Genomic DNA, 13,570 nt, shown 5'->3' on the forward strand with positions numbered 1-13,570 from the left:
TGAGGGAAAGAACCCTGGGATTACAGTTTGAGCAAGAGGATCCCAGATAGAAGAAAATAAGTCAGCAGAGGATCTAAGTCAATAGAGGAAAAATATTAAAGATTTAGGGAATGGTCAACAGAGCAAAATGATGCACTCTGAGAATTTGTAATCCAGCTGGGAAGTCATTGCATCTACAGGTGAAAAAGTCAAGTAGGAGAAGAGTTGCCCGTGATTGTACTTAATTAAGTACCCAAGAATGATATAGATATTACTTAGGGAGTTGAGTGGAGGGAGAGATTGGAATTGACCTGAAGCTTAATAAAGGTGATGGGACTTCACTGGGCCTAAAATGTGGGTAGAATTGAAACTGGAAGAGGTTATTTCAACCAAGGAAATGAAATTTGTTCGAATTCATCCTGATGCCTGAAAATAACTGAAGGTGGATTTCCTATTGGCAGTAGTCAGCAATGTCATCTTTCAACAGCAAAGACAGCATCTGGTTCTCTATGAGTTATAATGTCTCCTGTTAAACAGTATCATATAAAACTGAGTGTGATGTTACCTGACATCACGTGCAAGATTAATTTCAAGCAACAAAGCAGCAAGGCTTATGTGTAGTGGGTTCATTCCAGAAACACGAGTGAAGATCATGCAGGTTAATTCCAGTGGGAAAAGGCAAGTCTTGGTTATACACCCTCTTAATTTTATAGCAGCTAATTCTAAAATCCTTTTGATTTTAGGAAGCTATTCCTAGTGGTGAAGTTGCAGCTTCCCTGCCCTATCTTTTCCCAGTCCTCTGGTGGCTAAGCTGTGAATATATGGAAGGAGGCAGGAAAAGGAGATTTTTCTTGTGCCCTCTCCCAACTCCTCTGCGCCCTTCCCCATCTTCCTGTTCCACCCCATTGGCCTCTTCCTTTTTTGAGAAAACTTGGCTTTCCATGTGGCATGGGTAATAACTCTTAATTTACCAAGAGGAGTACCTTGAGGACAGAAACAGTCAGGCGTTACCTTGGGAAATAACCTGTCAAAACCTATCTGTATGCTAGTCTGCCCACAATTCTGTCTTAGTGATTGCTTCTCTGAACCAACACCGTATCTGCAAAGAACAAGGTAGAGAATAAGGAAAAGTCACTGGAAAACCAGGCTCAGGTGCTATCCATGTCACTTCCCTAGTGATACGGTATTGTGCAAGCCTCTTAACCTCTGCTAGTCTCAATCCTATCAGTAGAATTGTGACAATCAAGTGAGATAATATTCGTGAAGGTGCTTTATGATTGCAAAGTGCTATTCAAGTGTTGAGCAGCATGGATAGGTTATTATCATAGTTATGAGTATGATATGAAAGCAAAGGGGACCAAGATTTCTCCTCCTAAATCTGTTCTGAAGACCCAGACCTTTCATTCCAACCTTGCATTCAACCAGATTTGCCTAGAACTGCATTTCCTCTGCTGCCTATTTATCTGTGCTGATTTATCTTGGTTCATGTAGTGCTTGATGCAACTGAGTAACACTGAGTTAACCCCATTCTCCTCCCCTTAGTGCACAATTGAATCCCTTGAAATCCACCATTAAAGAAGAAAAATGGAAAAACATTTACTAAGTGCTTCCTCCAGTCCAGGCACTTTCTTTGCCTGAGATCCTTTTCCACAAACCACAGACTGTGCCCACAGAGGAGAAATTAAGAACCCTTTGCAGCTGAGACCAGTGGAAATTGCATTTCTATTAAAAGCTGTCTGTGGCTAGATGTATCCATCCCAGGTACAAAGTTAAATGATGTAATAAACTTATTCAAAGACATAAAGTCATTATATAAAATGCCATTAAATATCTCACACTCAATGTTAACAAAATACAGCTATAAATTTCCTTTGGTTGTCATTTTGCAAGTTGCTATTTCTCAGTGATTTATGCATCGGCAAGTTCTTCACTATTGAATTTTGCTGCCCAGTCCCGGCAAATGGGATGTCAGGAATGCATGACCCTCTGAGATGCAATGGCTTTCAACTTTCTTGGTATCACCACTCCTGAGTTTGGGAATACCAAGTTTCTTCTAGGGCTGGTTTCTATCACTGTTTTGTACCTGCTGGTTGAGTATGGTCCTGAGGCTCCGTATTTCACATACTAGAGATCAGAGGTAAGGAGTCCCAACCATCCGAGCCATGGTACAATATCCAAGGTTGGGAGCAGACACATCTACTCTGAGCTTTGAGACTGGATCATAACTCTTACATGAAGCTGTACATTTTGGGGTGTTCTTTACTTGCTGGATGAAGGGGTAAAATGAAGAAGAGGCGTTGGAAGGAATATAGAGCATTCTATCTAGAAAAGTTCTGTGGTCCCAGTTTTCCTATGGTTATTCACCGAAACCACAGGTCAAAAGGAAATAACATAAGATCCAGATATGTCTCATTGACCTTGCCTAATTCTGTGAACTTGTCAATGTTTTCATTTATCTTTGCAAGCCAAGTTGTAAATCCAGACAGGCCCCATCCTTTTGAGCCTCATCAGATAGAATACTGGCAGAATGGAAATGACTGGCATGTCAGTGATGAGTTTATAGAGAAGCATTTAGGATTTTCCTAGGTCCTGCAGTCAGTGGGTGTTCTTGCTGCAAGTGCGTCAGTCAAACCCAATCAAAAGAAATGTCGGCTTGTTTCCTAGACACTAGACAAGGGGCCTTTCTGCAGTGTGACCTGCCTTCCTCTTACAGGGTATTCACCCTGCCGGAGTCTGGTCACTGTGAGTCAGCTGAGCCAGTTTCTGATGCTCCTGCTCTCCTCCTTTCAGGAAACAGCATCCTCCATTCAGCTGCTGACAGCGTGACCAGCGCAGTGCAGAAGGCAAGCCAGGCCTTGAATGAGCGTGGAGAGCGATTAGGCCGAGCAGAGGAGAAGACAGAAGACCTGAAGAACAGCGCCCAGCAGTTTGCAGAAACTGCGCACAAGGTGGGCCAAGAGAGGGGCAGGCTTCTCAGCTCTGGGGTGTTGGGGAGCTACAGTGCCAAGAAACTTTATTTCAGTATTTTCCTGTGATGAGAGATACAAAATTAAGCTTTCTATTTCCCCTTTATGTAATTCCCATCTGCTACTTAACTAAACACCTGAGTCGTGGAAAATTTCTTCTTCTACCTGGTTTCTTTCGCTCTTTTCTGATGTCCTCATCCATATCTCTGACCTTCTGACCTTGGATCTTTAGGAACTATGGACCATCTTTAGTTCCTGCTCAGAAGTTTAGGGCTCAAGTATCGAGGCACAAAACGGGGTGGGGGAGAAGACATCAGGTCTTCGAATATCCCTGCCCCACTTAGCCAACACATGGAGGACGTGAGGCTGCTCGTGCTTGCTTTTCCATGCTGTCCCTTTCTCATCCTGAGTCTAGCAGTGTGTCCTTATCTCTTCACCAGACACAAAGCAAGCCCCAGTCCCAGGGAACTACGCACCTCGGGGCTAGTTTTCCCTTGGAGAGGGGTCGATTGTTATTTCAGGGCCTCAATTCTGGGGCTCTGAGCTTGACCGGACCAGCGCTGAGCTGTCAGCAATACTCCCTGCTGCCCCTGAATCCAGAGAAGGGCATTTCCTGCGTGACTGAGTGCGCACTCTGCACATTCTCATACTCACTGAGAACTGTGCCTTTTAGAAGGGAAAGGGGCAGTTTTTATTGGCAGCCAGCTATCTAAGGCAGTCACAAACCAGAGGAAAGAGAGGCCCTGTTGGTCAGGTGATAAAGAGGATTTATTACTGTTGTTGTGCTTCAGATCAAAGGGCAGTTTTTTTTGTGGTTAGTGGTTTGAATTTAGCCTTCCAGAAACAACATCTGCTGATGACTTGTGTTGGCATGTCAGGCTTATGATCTGGCCCTTCAAATACACTTTTCAGGTGACCTTTCGGGGAAGAAAATAACTGACTTTAACAGAAACACCACTTCTGCTGAGGAAACAAGGATGGATAACCTAAAAAGCAATGAGAAAAATATTCCCAGCTGAGTTGCGGTGACCTCTTCTGGAGGCTCATGCTCAGGTCCAGCTGGGGATCCAGCTCTGAGTGGATGACCCCTGCCTTCTCTTCCTGCATCCCCTTTGCACAGCGCTGTCTTGTCGTCTCATTCATTCTCTGTCGTGACAGGGTCTTACTGCACTGTTGCCCATGGGGCCCATTTGGAGTTCCTTCAAGGAGAATTGGCCAGATCTATCTGAAAATGCAGACAGCCCTGCTGGAGGCCAGAGCCTCAGATTGCTGCTGTTGGTGCAGAGGCAGAGAGAGTGAACTTGGATTGAAGGTCTCCCTAGTTCCTTCCTCCTTTCTCCAGCCTCTGTGACACAGAGATAATGATGACATGGAAATGCTGGCGTTACAGCCTCAGCTTCTTTAACAACAACAGCAGCTTCCGTGATTTCAGTGGGAGACGGATAGTGGAAATCTGGGGAAACATCTAAGTTGTTGAGTTGGGTAGAGGAGGCTAAAGGGAATAACTTTATAACAGTCTTCAGTTCTGGGAAGGGTGATAGTACAGGCATTTTTCTTTCATGTCTTCCCACACAGAATAGAGCAATCAATAGTGCGCTGATAAAATTCTGCTAAAACAAGAGTTTAGGTTAATGATTAAACCATGAACCAGGTTACCAAGGAAGATTGTGAAATTGCTCTTCCTAAGGTGGCGTAGACAATACCTGGATGTCGTCCACGTAGGCGTCCCTCCCAGAGGGGGCTGTACAAACACTGGATTGGATAACCTAACCAGATGGCCTGAATTCTTGGCCCTGGTAGCCCTGTTTCCCTGATACTGTGGCCAAGTTTGCGAGGCAATTGGGAAAGCAATATGGAATAGTAGTTAACATCTTGTGTTTGAATATAGCTCTGTCATTTACCATCTTGGTGACCTTGGGCAAATGCTTAATTTCTCTAAGCCTCAGTTTTCTCATCAGTAGAATAGAGCACTATTCTTTATGAGAATAGTACCTACCTACTAGAGTGTTCAGAGAATTGAATGAGTTCAAAGCTATTAGCACAGTATGTAGCACATATAAATCTGAATTACTATTATTTGTAATCATTTTCATAAATTTTTTTTCTACTGACCCTGCCCTATTCAGTCACATAATGAGCACTGTAGAGGGATTGGAGAATTGATACTGGTGATTGAGGATCCTCAACACAGGGACAGGGAAGGAATGGAGGAGAAGATTTTGTGCCTCCCAAACCCAAAGGGAAAGGGTGGGAGGGCCCTCATGCTAAATGTTGATACTATCTAAACACAGGTCAGCCCTTGAAACAGGACCCATCAGGATAGAAACTAATGCGGCCACCAAAGGCAAAGGGGTCTCTGGCTTGACCAGTGGGAAAATTTATGCCTAGCAGTTACCTGCTTTCACTCGGGAGGGGTGAGGCATGGACAGCTTGTGTTTATTTTGGTTTCCCCTCCCTTAGGTCATCTCGGGGGGAAGAGGAGGGGTTACTAGTGTCTGTTAATGTGTATGAGAATGTGAGAGTGTCATGGCCAGACTTGCAGTTGTGTGAAACTGGGATGTGTGCCTATGAATCACTGGTGCTGGCAGTATTCCTAACGAGCAGATTGACCTCTCTAGATAAGGTGTGGCTATTCTCCCAGGGACCAGGACTCTTGATTTGGACCTGCTAGCATAGGCTGACCATGAAGCTGTCATTTTACTGGACAAGCCACAGCCAGGCCTGCTGGTGAGGGGAGAGTTCAGAGATGGAACCCAAGCATTCTACCCCCTAGACAAGCATGGCTCTGTTGACTCAGAAGGAGTAAGCTGTGCTTACAAGTGGGGGCCAGAACACATGGCAGCGTCCTGAGCAGAAAATGGCAATGCCGGGTGGCAGCTCCTAGAGCTCCCAGTTGAATAAGAGCACCGAACCCCAGCTGGAGAGTTGGCACACCTTTGTAGAGTCCAGTAGAAAATAACTTGGCCTTCTAACTTGTTCCAGGACTCCTGCAGTGACCCAGGTGCAAGAGTCAATGGGTCACTTTTGCACAACCCTGACTTCAAAATACGCAGGTGCTTGTTGTCTACAGTGCAGATAGAAAATGATCCTTCCGCCCTGCCTTCCTAGACTGACTCCCCCACCTCCACTCTGGTGAGCCTGGTTTGAGGAAATGTGGTCCTTTCTTGAGCTCCGGGCTTCATGCAAAGTTAACCTCAGGAAAGTGCACCACAATCGCAGAAACAGATCTGCTCACTTTCCCTTGCCAAAAAGCACAACGTTGCAGCAGATGCAATGCTTTGACGGCCCCGCCATAGGCAGTGAGTCAGTAGACAAGAGCATTACCCACACTCAGACATCCTCAGATGACATTTCTTGCAGAAAAAAACATTGACTTGCCCTGTTTTGCACTAGCCTACGTGTGTGGGGGAAGAAAGGGCGTGTGGCCTTTCTCTCGCTGTGAGGGAATGGCTGCCTCTATCCTTACTACCTAAGGAGCTCAGGTCTGGGTCTTAGGAGCACAGGTCTTATAATATATAATATTATATTATTATAAAATAATACTATTATTTCATGATAGTATTATAAAAAATAAAATACATGATTTTATTATTTATCAACAGTAATATATTGATACGATATCTCCCTGGTATCAGTCATGATTTTATTATTATCATTTTTTAGGTTGAGTAGGTTACATGCATAGCATTGAAAGAGAACTCTTTCCATGAGATATTAAGAACGCAAAATATATCAAAAGGAAATTTTAAATTTTAACAACTCTGACACCTAAATTTATCCATTGGCATTTAGCGTTGGAGACTTTTTTATAGACATAAGAGGAGGCTGAGGTGTGGAGCAGCTGTGACTTTAGAGCTCAAGGTCATACAGCAGATTTGCAGCAGCAGGTATCCTGACCTCATTTCATGCAGTGCTCTTTCTGCTCTACCTCCCTGCGTTCCATATTCTAACGCTCCTAATTCCTAGGGAATTTTTAAACAAAAACTAAAATGATACTACTTTCTTAGTCCATTCAAGCTGCTGTAACAAAATACCATAAACTGGGTGACTTATATACAACAGAAATTTATTTCTCACAATTCTGGAGGCTGAGAAGTCAAAGATCAAGGTACTGGCAAATCCTGTGTCTGGTGAGGGCCAATTGTTTGATTCATAGATGGCACCTCCTCATCATGTCCTCACATGGTGGAAGCGGTGAGGGGTCTCGCTTCAGCCACTTTATAAGGACACTAATCTCATTCATGAGTGCTCTGCCCTCATGACCTAAGTACCTCTCAAAGATTCCACCTTCTAATAGTATCACCTTGGGGGTTAGGTTTCAACATAAGAATTCTGGGGAAACACAAACATTTGGACCATGCCAATACTCAAATAGCAAAATGTCCAGTCTTAACTGTATTTGTGCAAATCTTAGCTGGTCGTGGCCCGGGGGCTCCCCTTAGCTCCATTCCAGATGCACTGTCCTGGTTACCAGGGTCTGGTTTGAACAGCAGCACAATCACTGCTGAAGATTAATAGCTGTGGGTAAATTGGCACAAGCCCATTGGTTGAAAGTTAACAGCTCATTGAATACCAGGACAGCAGCACTGATCAAATATTTATGGTCAGTATTTATTATGCACAACACTTAACCACTCTGTGTTGACGTGGTGGTCCATGTTGCTGAATAATGTATAAAAACTAGAAGCAGAGCAAGAAGTAGAGGCCGTAGAATGATGAGGTTCAGAGTGTGGCCAGGAAGTGGGACAGACCTGAGCTAGAGCCCTGGCTCTGCCATTTGCACCAACCTGGACTATATATTTCCTGGACTATAAACTCCTTGAGGTCAGGAGTCCTTAGCCACCTCTACCCTTCTTGGCAAGAACCCACATCACTCAGCAGGACAGCCTGGGCACATTCGGAACTTCCCAAACCCTGTGTCTGACAGTTGACTGACTATTGGCGTTAGCATTGCAGAAGATCTGTGGAGGTCTTCACTGGCATCACCAGACAGAGGGACCAGGAGCTCTTTCAGCTGAGGTTTCCCAAGCAGAGATTAACTTATCAACATGAGGACTGGTCCAAAGGTCCCTCTATCACATGCAAACCTGGCTGGGGACACTTCTTGTGAGTGTCGACCCTGTCTTTGCTGGTGGCTTAGCTGAGATGGCAGCCCCAGGGTTATAATTTATTTGTTGAAGATGTCAAGAAGAGAAAGAGAAGACTCAGGTTGCCCTGGGTTTTGCAGAAGAAATGGATTAGTGACATATTCCAAAATGATGCAGAGCACCGCTGGGTGAAATCAGTAGGATCGGCCTTACTAATTCTTAAAAGGCAGAGAGCCTGGTCAGGATGCAGATGACAGGGCTTTCTGCAAAGTTATTGCCTGCAGAGAATCACCTGTTCTTTGCTCAAAGGATTTCTGAGCCACAGAACCCTAACCCCAGTTGTTCCCAGCCCCAACCACAGGAATTAGTCCCTGATATCAGACTCTGGATACATGGGGAGTTACAGTTCAGCCTCTGTTCTGCCTTCTGGTTCACATCATTGTATAAACTCCTTGGAAAAGATCTGGCTAAGAAAAGTGAGGACAAATTTAATTTTATATTCTGTACCTGCACACCATTTCCTTAAATACATTATCATGGGCTGGCTGGGCTTGGGAAAATATTGACTGATATTGTGGTATTTGATGTTCCCGTTTAAAAGACCTAATATTTCAATAGACTGTGTTTTACAAACACCAATGGGAAAGGCATAAATCAAAGTCGGGATTTGGTGTGTTTTGGCGCTCGTCAGTAACACAATTAAATTGTGAAGGGCTGTGGACTTGGTTGAACGTCCAGGCTGCATATTAAATAGATGGTTGTAGATTGTCTCACTAAAAGCTGTTGATTTTTAATACTTCATGAGATGCCAGTAAATACAATTCAGGGGTGTTGCTTCTCCTGAATAGCTGGGAACCCCAGCTATTCCTAGGGTAATTCATTCATTCTGCCTATCCATTGGTTTTTTCATTTGTTCCTTCAGTGTGATGCAGGAACACCACACAGCACTCCCTCCCGCCTGGATGCATACACCAGCAGAGCTATCATAAGGAAAAGTAACAAATGAAATGTCCCATGAGCTATTTGAGAAAATGTTGCACATTTAAAGGTGCTACTGTAATTAGTAATGGTGATCTGCCACAGAGAGTAGAATCTTGGTGCTGCTTCTCATTGTGGAGGTGGAGAGGGAGCAGCACAGTGAAATCTCTCTGCTAATACCTGCTAATAAAGTCTTACTTTTCTCATTCCTCTCTCTCCTTAGCTTGCCATGAAGCACAAATGTTGAGAAACTACCTATCCTGGTGACCCTTCTTAAGAGAAACTGAAGAGTTTGTTCAGCAGTTTTTACAAGAATTCGGGACCTCCGCTTGCTTCTTTTTTTCCAATATTTGGACACTTAGAGTGGTTTTTGTTTTTTCTTTTCAGATGTTAATGTGAAAGAAAGGGTGTTGCATTTTTACATTTCCCTAATGATCTTGCTAATAAATGCTACAATAGCATCAGCTTCATTTTGGGTTTTTGCCTCCTCCCACTGTGTGTATGTGTGTATATGTATGTTTTGAATATGTTTTCTTTATTAAAAAATATTTTTTGTAGTTTGAATATGAAATTTGGACCAAATGATAAACTGCGCTGAGTCTAAACTGGCAACATGTATTTTTTTCTCTGATATTAAGCAGGAAGGCATTTTAATGTGGTGACATCAGATGTTATTTTTCCTAGATGAAAATAAAAGTCAAGCAGTGATTAGTTTCACTCACTGTCCTAGCTACACTTAATTTGAAGATTAAAATTCTACATTGTGGAAAACAATTGAATTTATTGGGGAAAACAGCAGTCTTAGATTTTGCTCCTTGCATAGTAATCTTTTGCATGAACCATCACCAGCGTTCAAAAAAAAAAAAAAAATCAGAATCGCAGATAGAAATCTCTTTCCTGAGTTACAGTTTAAATACTCTTGCTACTTGTATCCAGGGTGTTTACTTGGAATTATCATATGAAGGGTAAAAATTTGAGAGTAAAAGCCTACCTAAAACCCTCTGTGTACTCACAGATGTTTCTCTTGTCACTGTCATAGTGATGGTCGCTGGTATGGAAAAGTGCTTATATTTTTATCAAAAAATTGATTTGTCCAGATAAAGGTCTGTGTCAATGATAATGTGAACAAGTAGTGCATTTAAAATGTTTGTCTTGTCTTTTTACAGTCATGCCTATTTTAGAGAGACCTTCATAATGTCCTTGGGAGAGGGCCTTTAGTTTCTTGGTATCTGGATTTTGGAGGTTTTGATGTTGTTTTTGCTATCTGTTTATTTAATGTAATTTAATATGTGAGTTTCTTGACAAATTGCGTTTCGTGGCAATTGCACCTTGCCTGGTCTGATATAAAACACCACAATCACAAACCTTTACACTGCGGTCAGTTTCAATACAGTTGGTCACACACCTCGTGATTTTCTATTACTCAAGATAATAAGGGGCTTAGGGTCTAGAAGTTTTGTTTCCTAGAGGGTTAAAATGCTAAACATAAAAAAAGCTGTGCTTTTTTTGTGAAACTAGGAGACAAGCTGCACATCTCAGACACATTGTAAGCCTACCACTGCAGCGCATTGATTTTTAAGCTGCCTGAATCTTCAGGACCCCTATCTATTCCATCCTATCCATTTTGCCAATTGAGTCGATGTGTATTGCAGCCTCTTACATAGGAGCATAAGATGACTTTTGGATTGTTAATACTGATTTAAATAGCTGAAGTTCTCCTAATAAAGCATTCCCAGGGAGAGAGAAAGTTTGTCTATTGGGGGGAAAAAATATTAGATGGTGCACATTAAAAGGGAGATGAGATTTGTCGGAGACAAATTTCAGAATCCTTTTAGATGATCCAATTCAAGAAAACCCTCTATAAAATTTAATAAACTGTATAAGTTAACTATAATATTTTATACTTTCTTTTTGGTGTCTTAAAAATTTAAAGAAGCGAGGAACATGCCATTTGGTGAGTACCGTTGGAAGCTATTTTAATTTCTAGGAAAAGCCCCAAATATCACTCCAAATAGATTTTGTTTGCAGATCTCAGTTCAGAATACACACACACACACACACACACACACACACACAGAGATGTATTTATCTTTCCAAATTGGATTCTGGTTTCAGAGATAGAGAGTTGGTATAAATAATTGAAAGGATAAATCTAAAACCCCCTGACAGTCCGCCAAATTCAAGAACAGAATTGGTTGCCAACTCTCTAACAACAATGTTTGGGAAGCTGATTCCAAAGTAGCTGAGGATGAGGTCATAAGCATACTGTGAAACCCAAGATTCTTCTTCCCTGGTAGAATTATAATAGTTACTCTTGATAAATATAAGTATTCCATGTCTTGCCCTCTTTCCTCACTCTTTGCTTATCCTTTTAGACCTAAGTTTCATTGGAAATAGCCTGAATTAGAAGAAAGCCCATCCAAATCTTTATTAGCCACCTCTAATGATTAGTTTCCAGGCTGCGTTCATACCATTGACCTCTCAGTGTCAAAGTCCTACCTAGGCCTCCCCACAACAGAGAGGGCTGTAACAGCAATCCCTGCCCCTCCTTTACCTCCCAGCCTCTTGCAGAGCAGCCCAGTGATAACACATGTGAGGTTCTTTGCTGTCCTCTTGTAGAAGGTGCTGCAGTGCAAAGTATTAATACAGTCTTAGACAAAATAACTCTCATCATTTGGGACCAGTTTGTTTGGTTGAGCTTGTCAGAAGACACTTCATTTGTTTGTTTCATTTCTGCACTTCTCTATGAATTTTGGGATACTATATTTCTGTGAAGGACTTATTGTATAGACAACTCAAAAAGGAAAGAAACTTTCCAGTATTACCACTTCTTCCTGGAATATAGCTGTAGTATTTCTCACTAGTATTATTAGATACCTGTGTACAGAAAGTATGCAGTTATTCAGGTTAATGTTTCATATTAAAGAATGTATTTGTAAAATGTAACATGATCAGTAGTTACCTTTTTTCAAGCTCTGAAGAAGTTCAGATTACGTGTTAGACTTAAGTTACAGTGAAATCTGTTTTAATACTACTTTTGTGGCTAGCAAAGGTTGTGCATCTATTTAAAATTATTTACAGGATGCTCTAAATAAGGGGCATTAAAGATAGGTTTAGCTCTTAATTTTAGAAATTGTGACACTACTGATGTCTGTCATACAGTTATTCTTCAGAAGTTCTCTGAGATGTCAAATATAATTTTTGTTTAATTCAGAGATAAGTAACACCTGCTCTATTGATTCACTATTACAACAAACCCTAATTTTGTCATTAAATATTTTAACTCTGTGATGAAATTTGTTTCTTGCAGTTATTTATGAAATCTATAAAACACTACCAAATAAGTACATCACCACATTTTTTATGCTAATAGGAAAATCTTATGTGCCTAAGGGGAAACTTCAGAACTAGTATTAGCATGATGATAAAATGTCATTACATGATGTTCTAATGAAACAGCTTGGAATGTAATAAAGACTAAAGAGCTAACCTTAATTTAGACAATGGGCATCTATTCAGCAAGTTTTTTGTTTCCTTCTCCTGGGTGAAGCAATTAAGCTGATTAATAATTACCTTTCTGCTGATATCAGTGATGTACTCCATTTGAGTTCATTTTATCTCATGTGCCCTCATTCAGCAGACTAGTTTCATGCCCTGTTAAATGGGAAAGAAGACCCACTTGTATTGTGTCAATTTATTTTTATGGAAAAGCAAATGCAACATATTGCACCGCCCCATTTGTTTTCAAGGGAAGTGATTTGGGTGACTACTGCAGCAAAACAGCTGTCTCTGGGTTGGCATGGATGCTCGGTAAAGCAAGGGGGACTTGGAGATATTTCCTGGGAGGAGGGCAGGTGGAAAGGAAAGACCTGCAGTCTTCACTTTTCAGAGAAGAACGAGTAGAGATATGGTTTGGGTAGATGAGGACCCAGCCTTAAGTGAATTATGCATTTAAAGGCACTTGCTCTTGTGAACTAAATTATAAGCTGATTGCCCTGCAAAGATTATCCTTTTTTAATGTAATTTTTATTAGCGATTATACCACAACCAACTCTCAAATTTTATGGGAGGATTAACATAAAAAATCAGTGGTGCCTTTCTCCTGCATCAATGAGAACATGCTTAGGAAAAACGATTGACTTATAATCATCTGCCTAAACAAGCAGATTGGGGCAGATGTGGGGGAACAGAAGGGGAGGCATGGTGGAAAACACCAGAAATAAATTTCAAGGTGCAAATGTCTGAGTATCGTTTTCTGTTGCCACCCATTCTGTGTGCCTTTCATAGGCTAACTTGTGTGGTAGCCGGATGTACGTATGCATGTTCACATAAGCACGCTCGGCAGGCATGGAGAAGAGAGCTGTGCGCTGCTCCTGCATAGCCCCCTGAGTCACTACACTCCAGCCTGGGTGACGGAGTAAGATATTGTCTCAAAAAAAAAGCTGTCAAGAAAATTAAATATAATGTGCATTTAAGCTCTATTACTACTATAGTGTAACCTGCCTTAACCCCCATTTTATTTTCTCCCTTGAGCCTCATCTGGAATTCTCCCTTGAGCCT

At 41.9% G+C, this 13,570-nt stretch overlaps 1 protein-coding gene across 7 annotated transcripts in view; it reads left to right on the plus strand.

The window, feature by feature from the left end:
* STXBP6 (syntaxin binding protein 6) overlaps positions 1-12,306 on the plus strand; it is a 238,706-nt gene extending 226,400 nt beyond the window's left edge. For all 7 annotated transcript variants that reach the window (XM_019010233.3, XM_055361146.1, XM_055361144.2 and 4 more), the window contains 2 exons: positions 2,770-2,927; positions 9,234-12,306. In XM_019010233.3, coding sequence (XP_018865778.1) covers positions 2,770-2,927; positions 9,234-9,257 — 182 coding nt within the window. In that variant the 3' untranslated portion in view covers positions 9,258-12,306. The remainder of the gene's footprint in view (positions 1-2,769; positions 2,928-9,233) is intronic.
* The last annotated feature ends 1,264 nt before the right edge of the window (positions 12,307-13,570 follow it).

The sequence above is a fragment of the Gorilla gorilla genome, chromosome 15, assembly GCF_029281585.2.
Source record: "Gorilla gorilla gorilla isolate KB3781 chromosome 15, NHGRI_mGorGor1-v2.1_pri, whole genome shotgun sequence".
Taxonomy (NCBI): domain Eukaryota; kingdom Metazoa; phylum Chordata; class Mammalia; order Primates; family Hominidae; genus Gorilla; species Gorilla gorilla.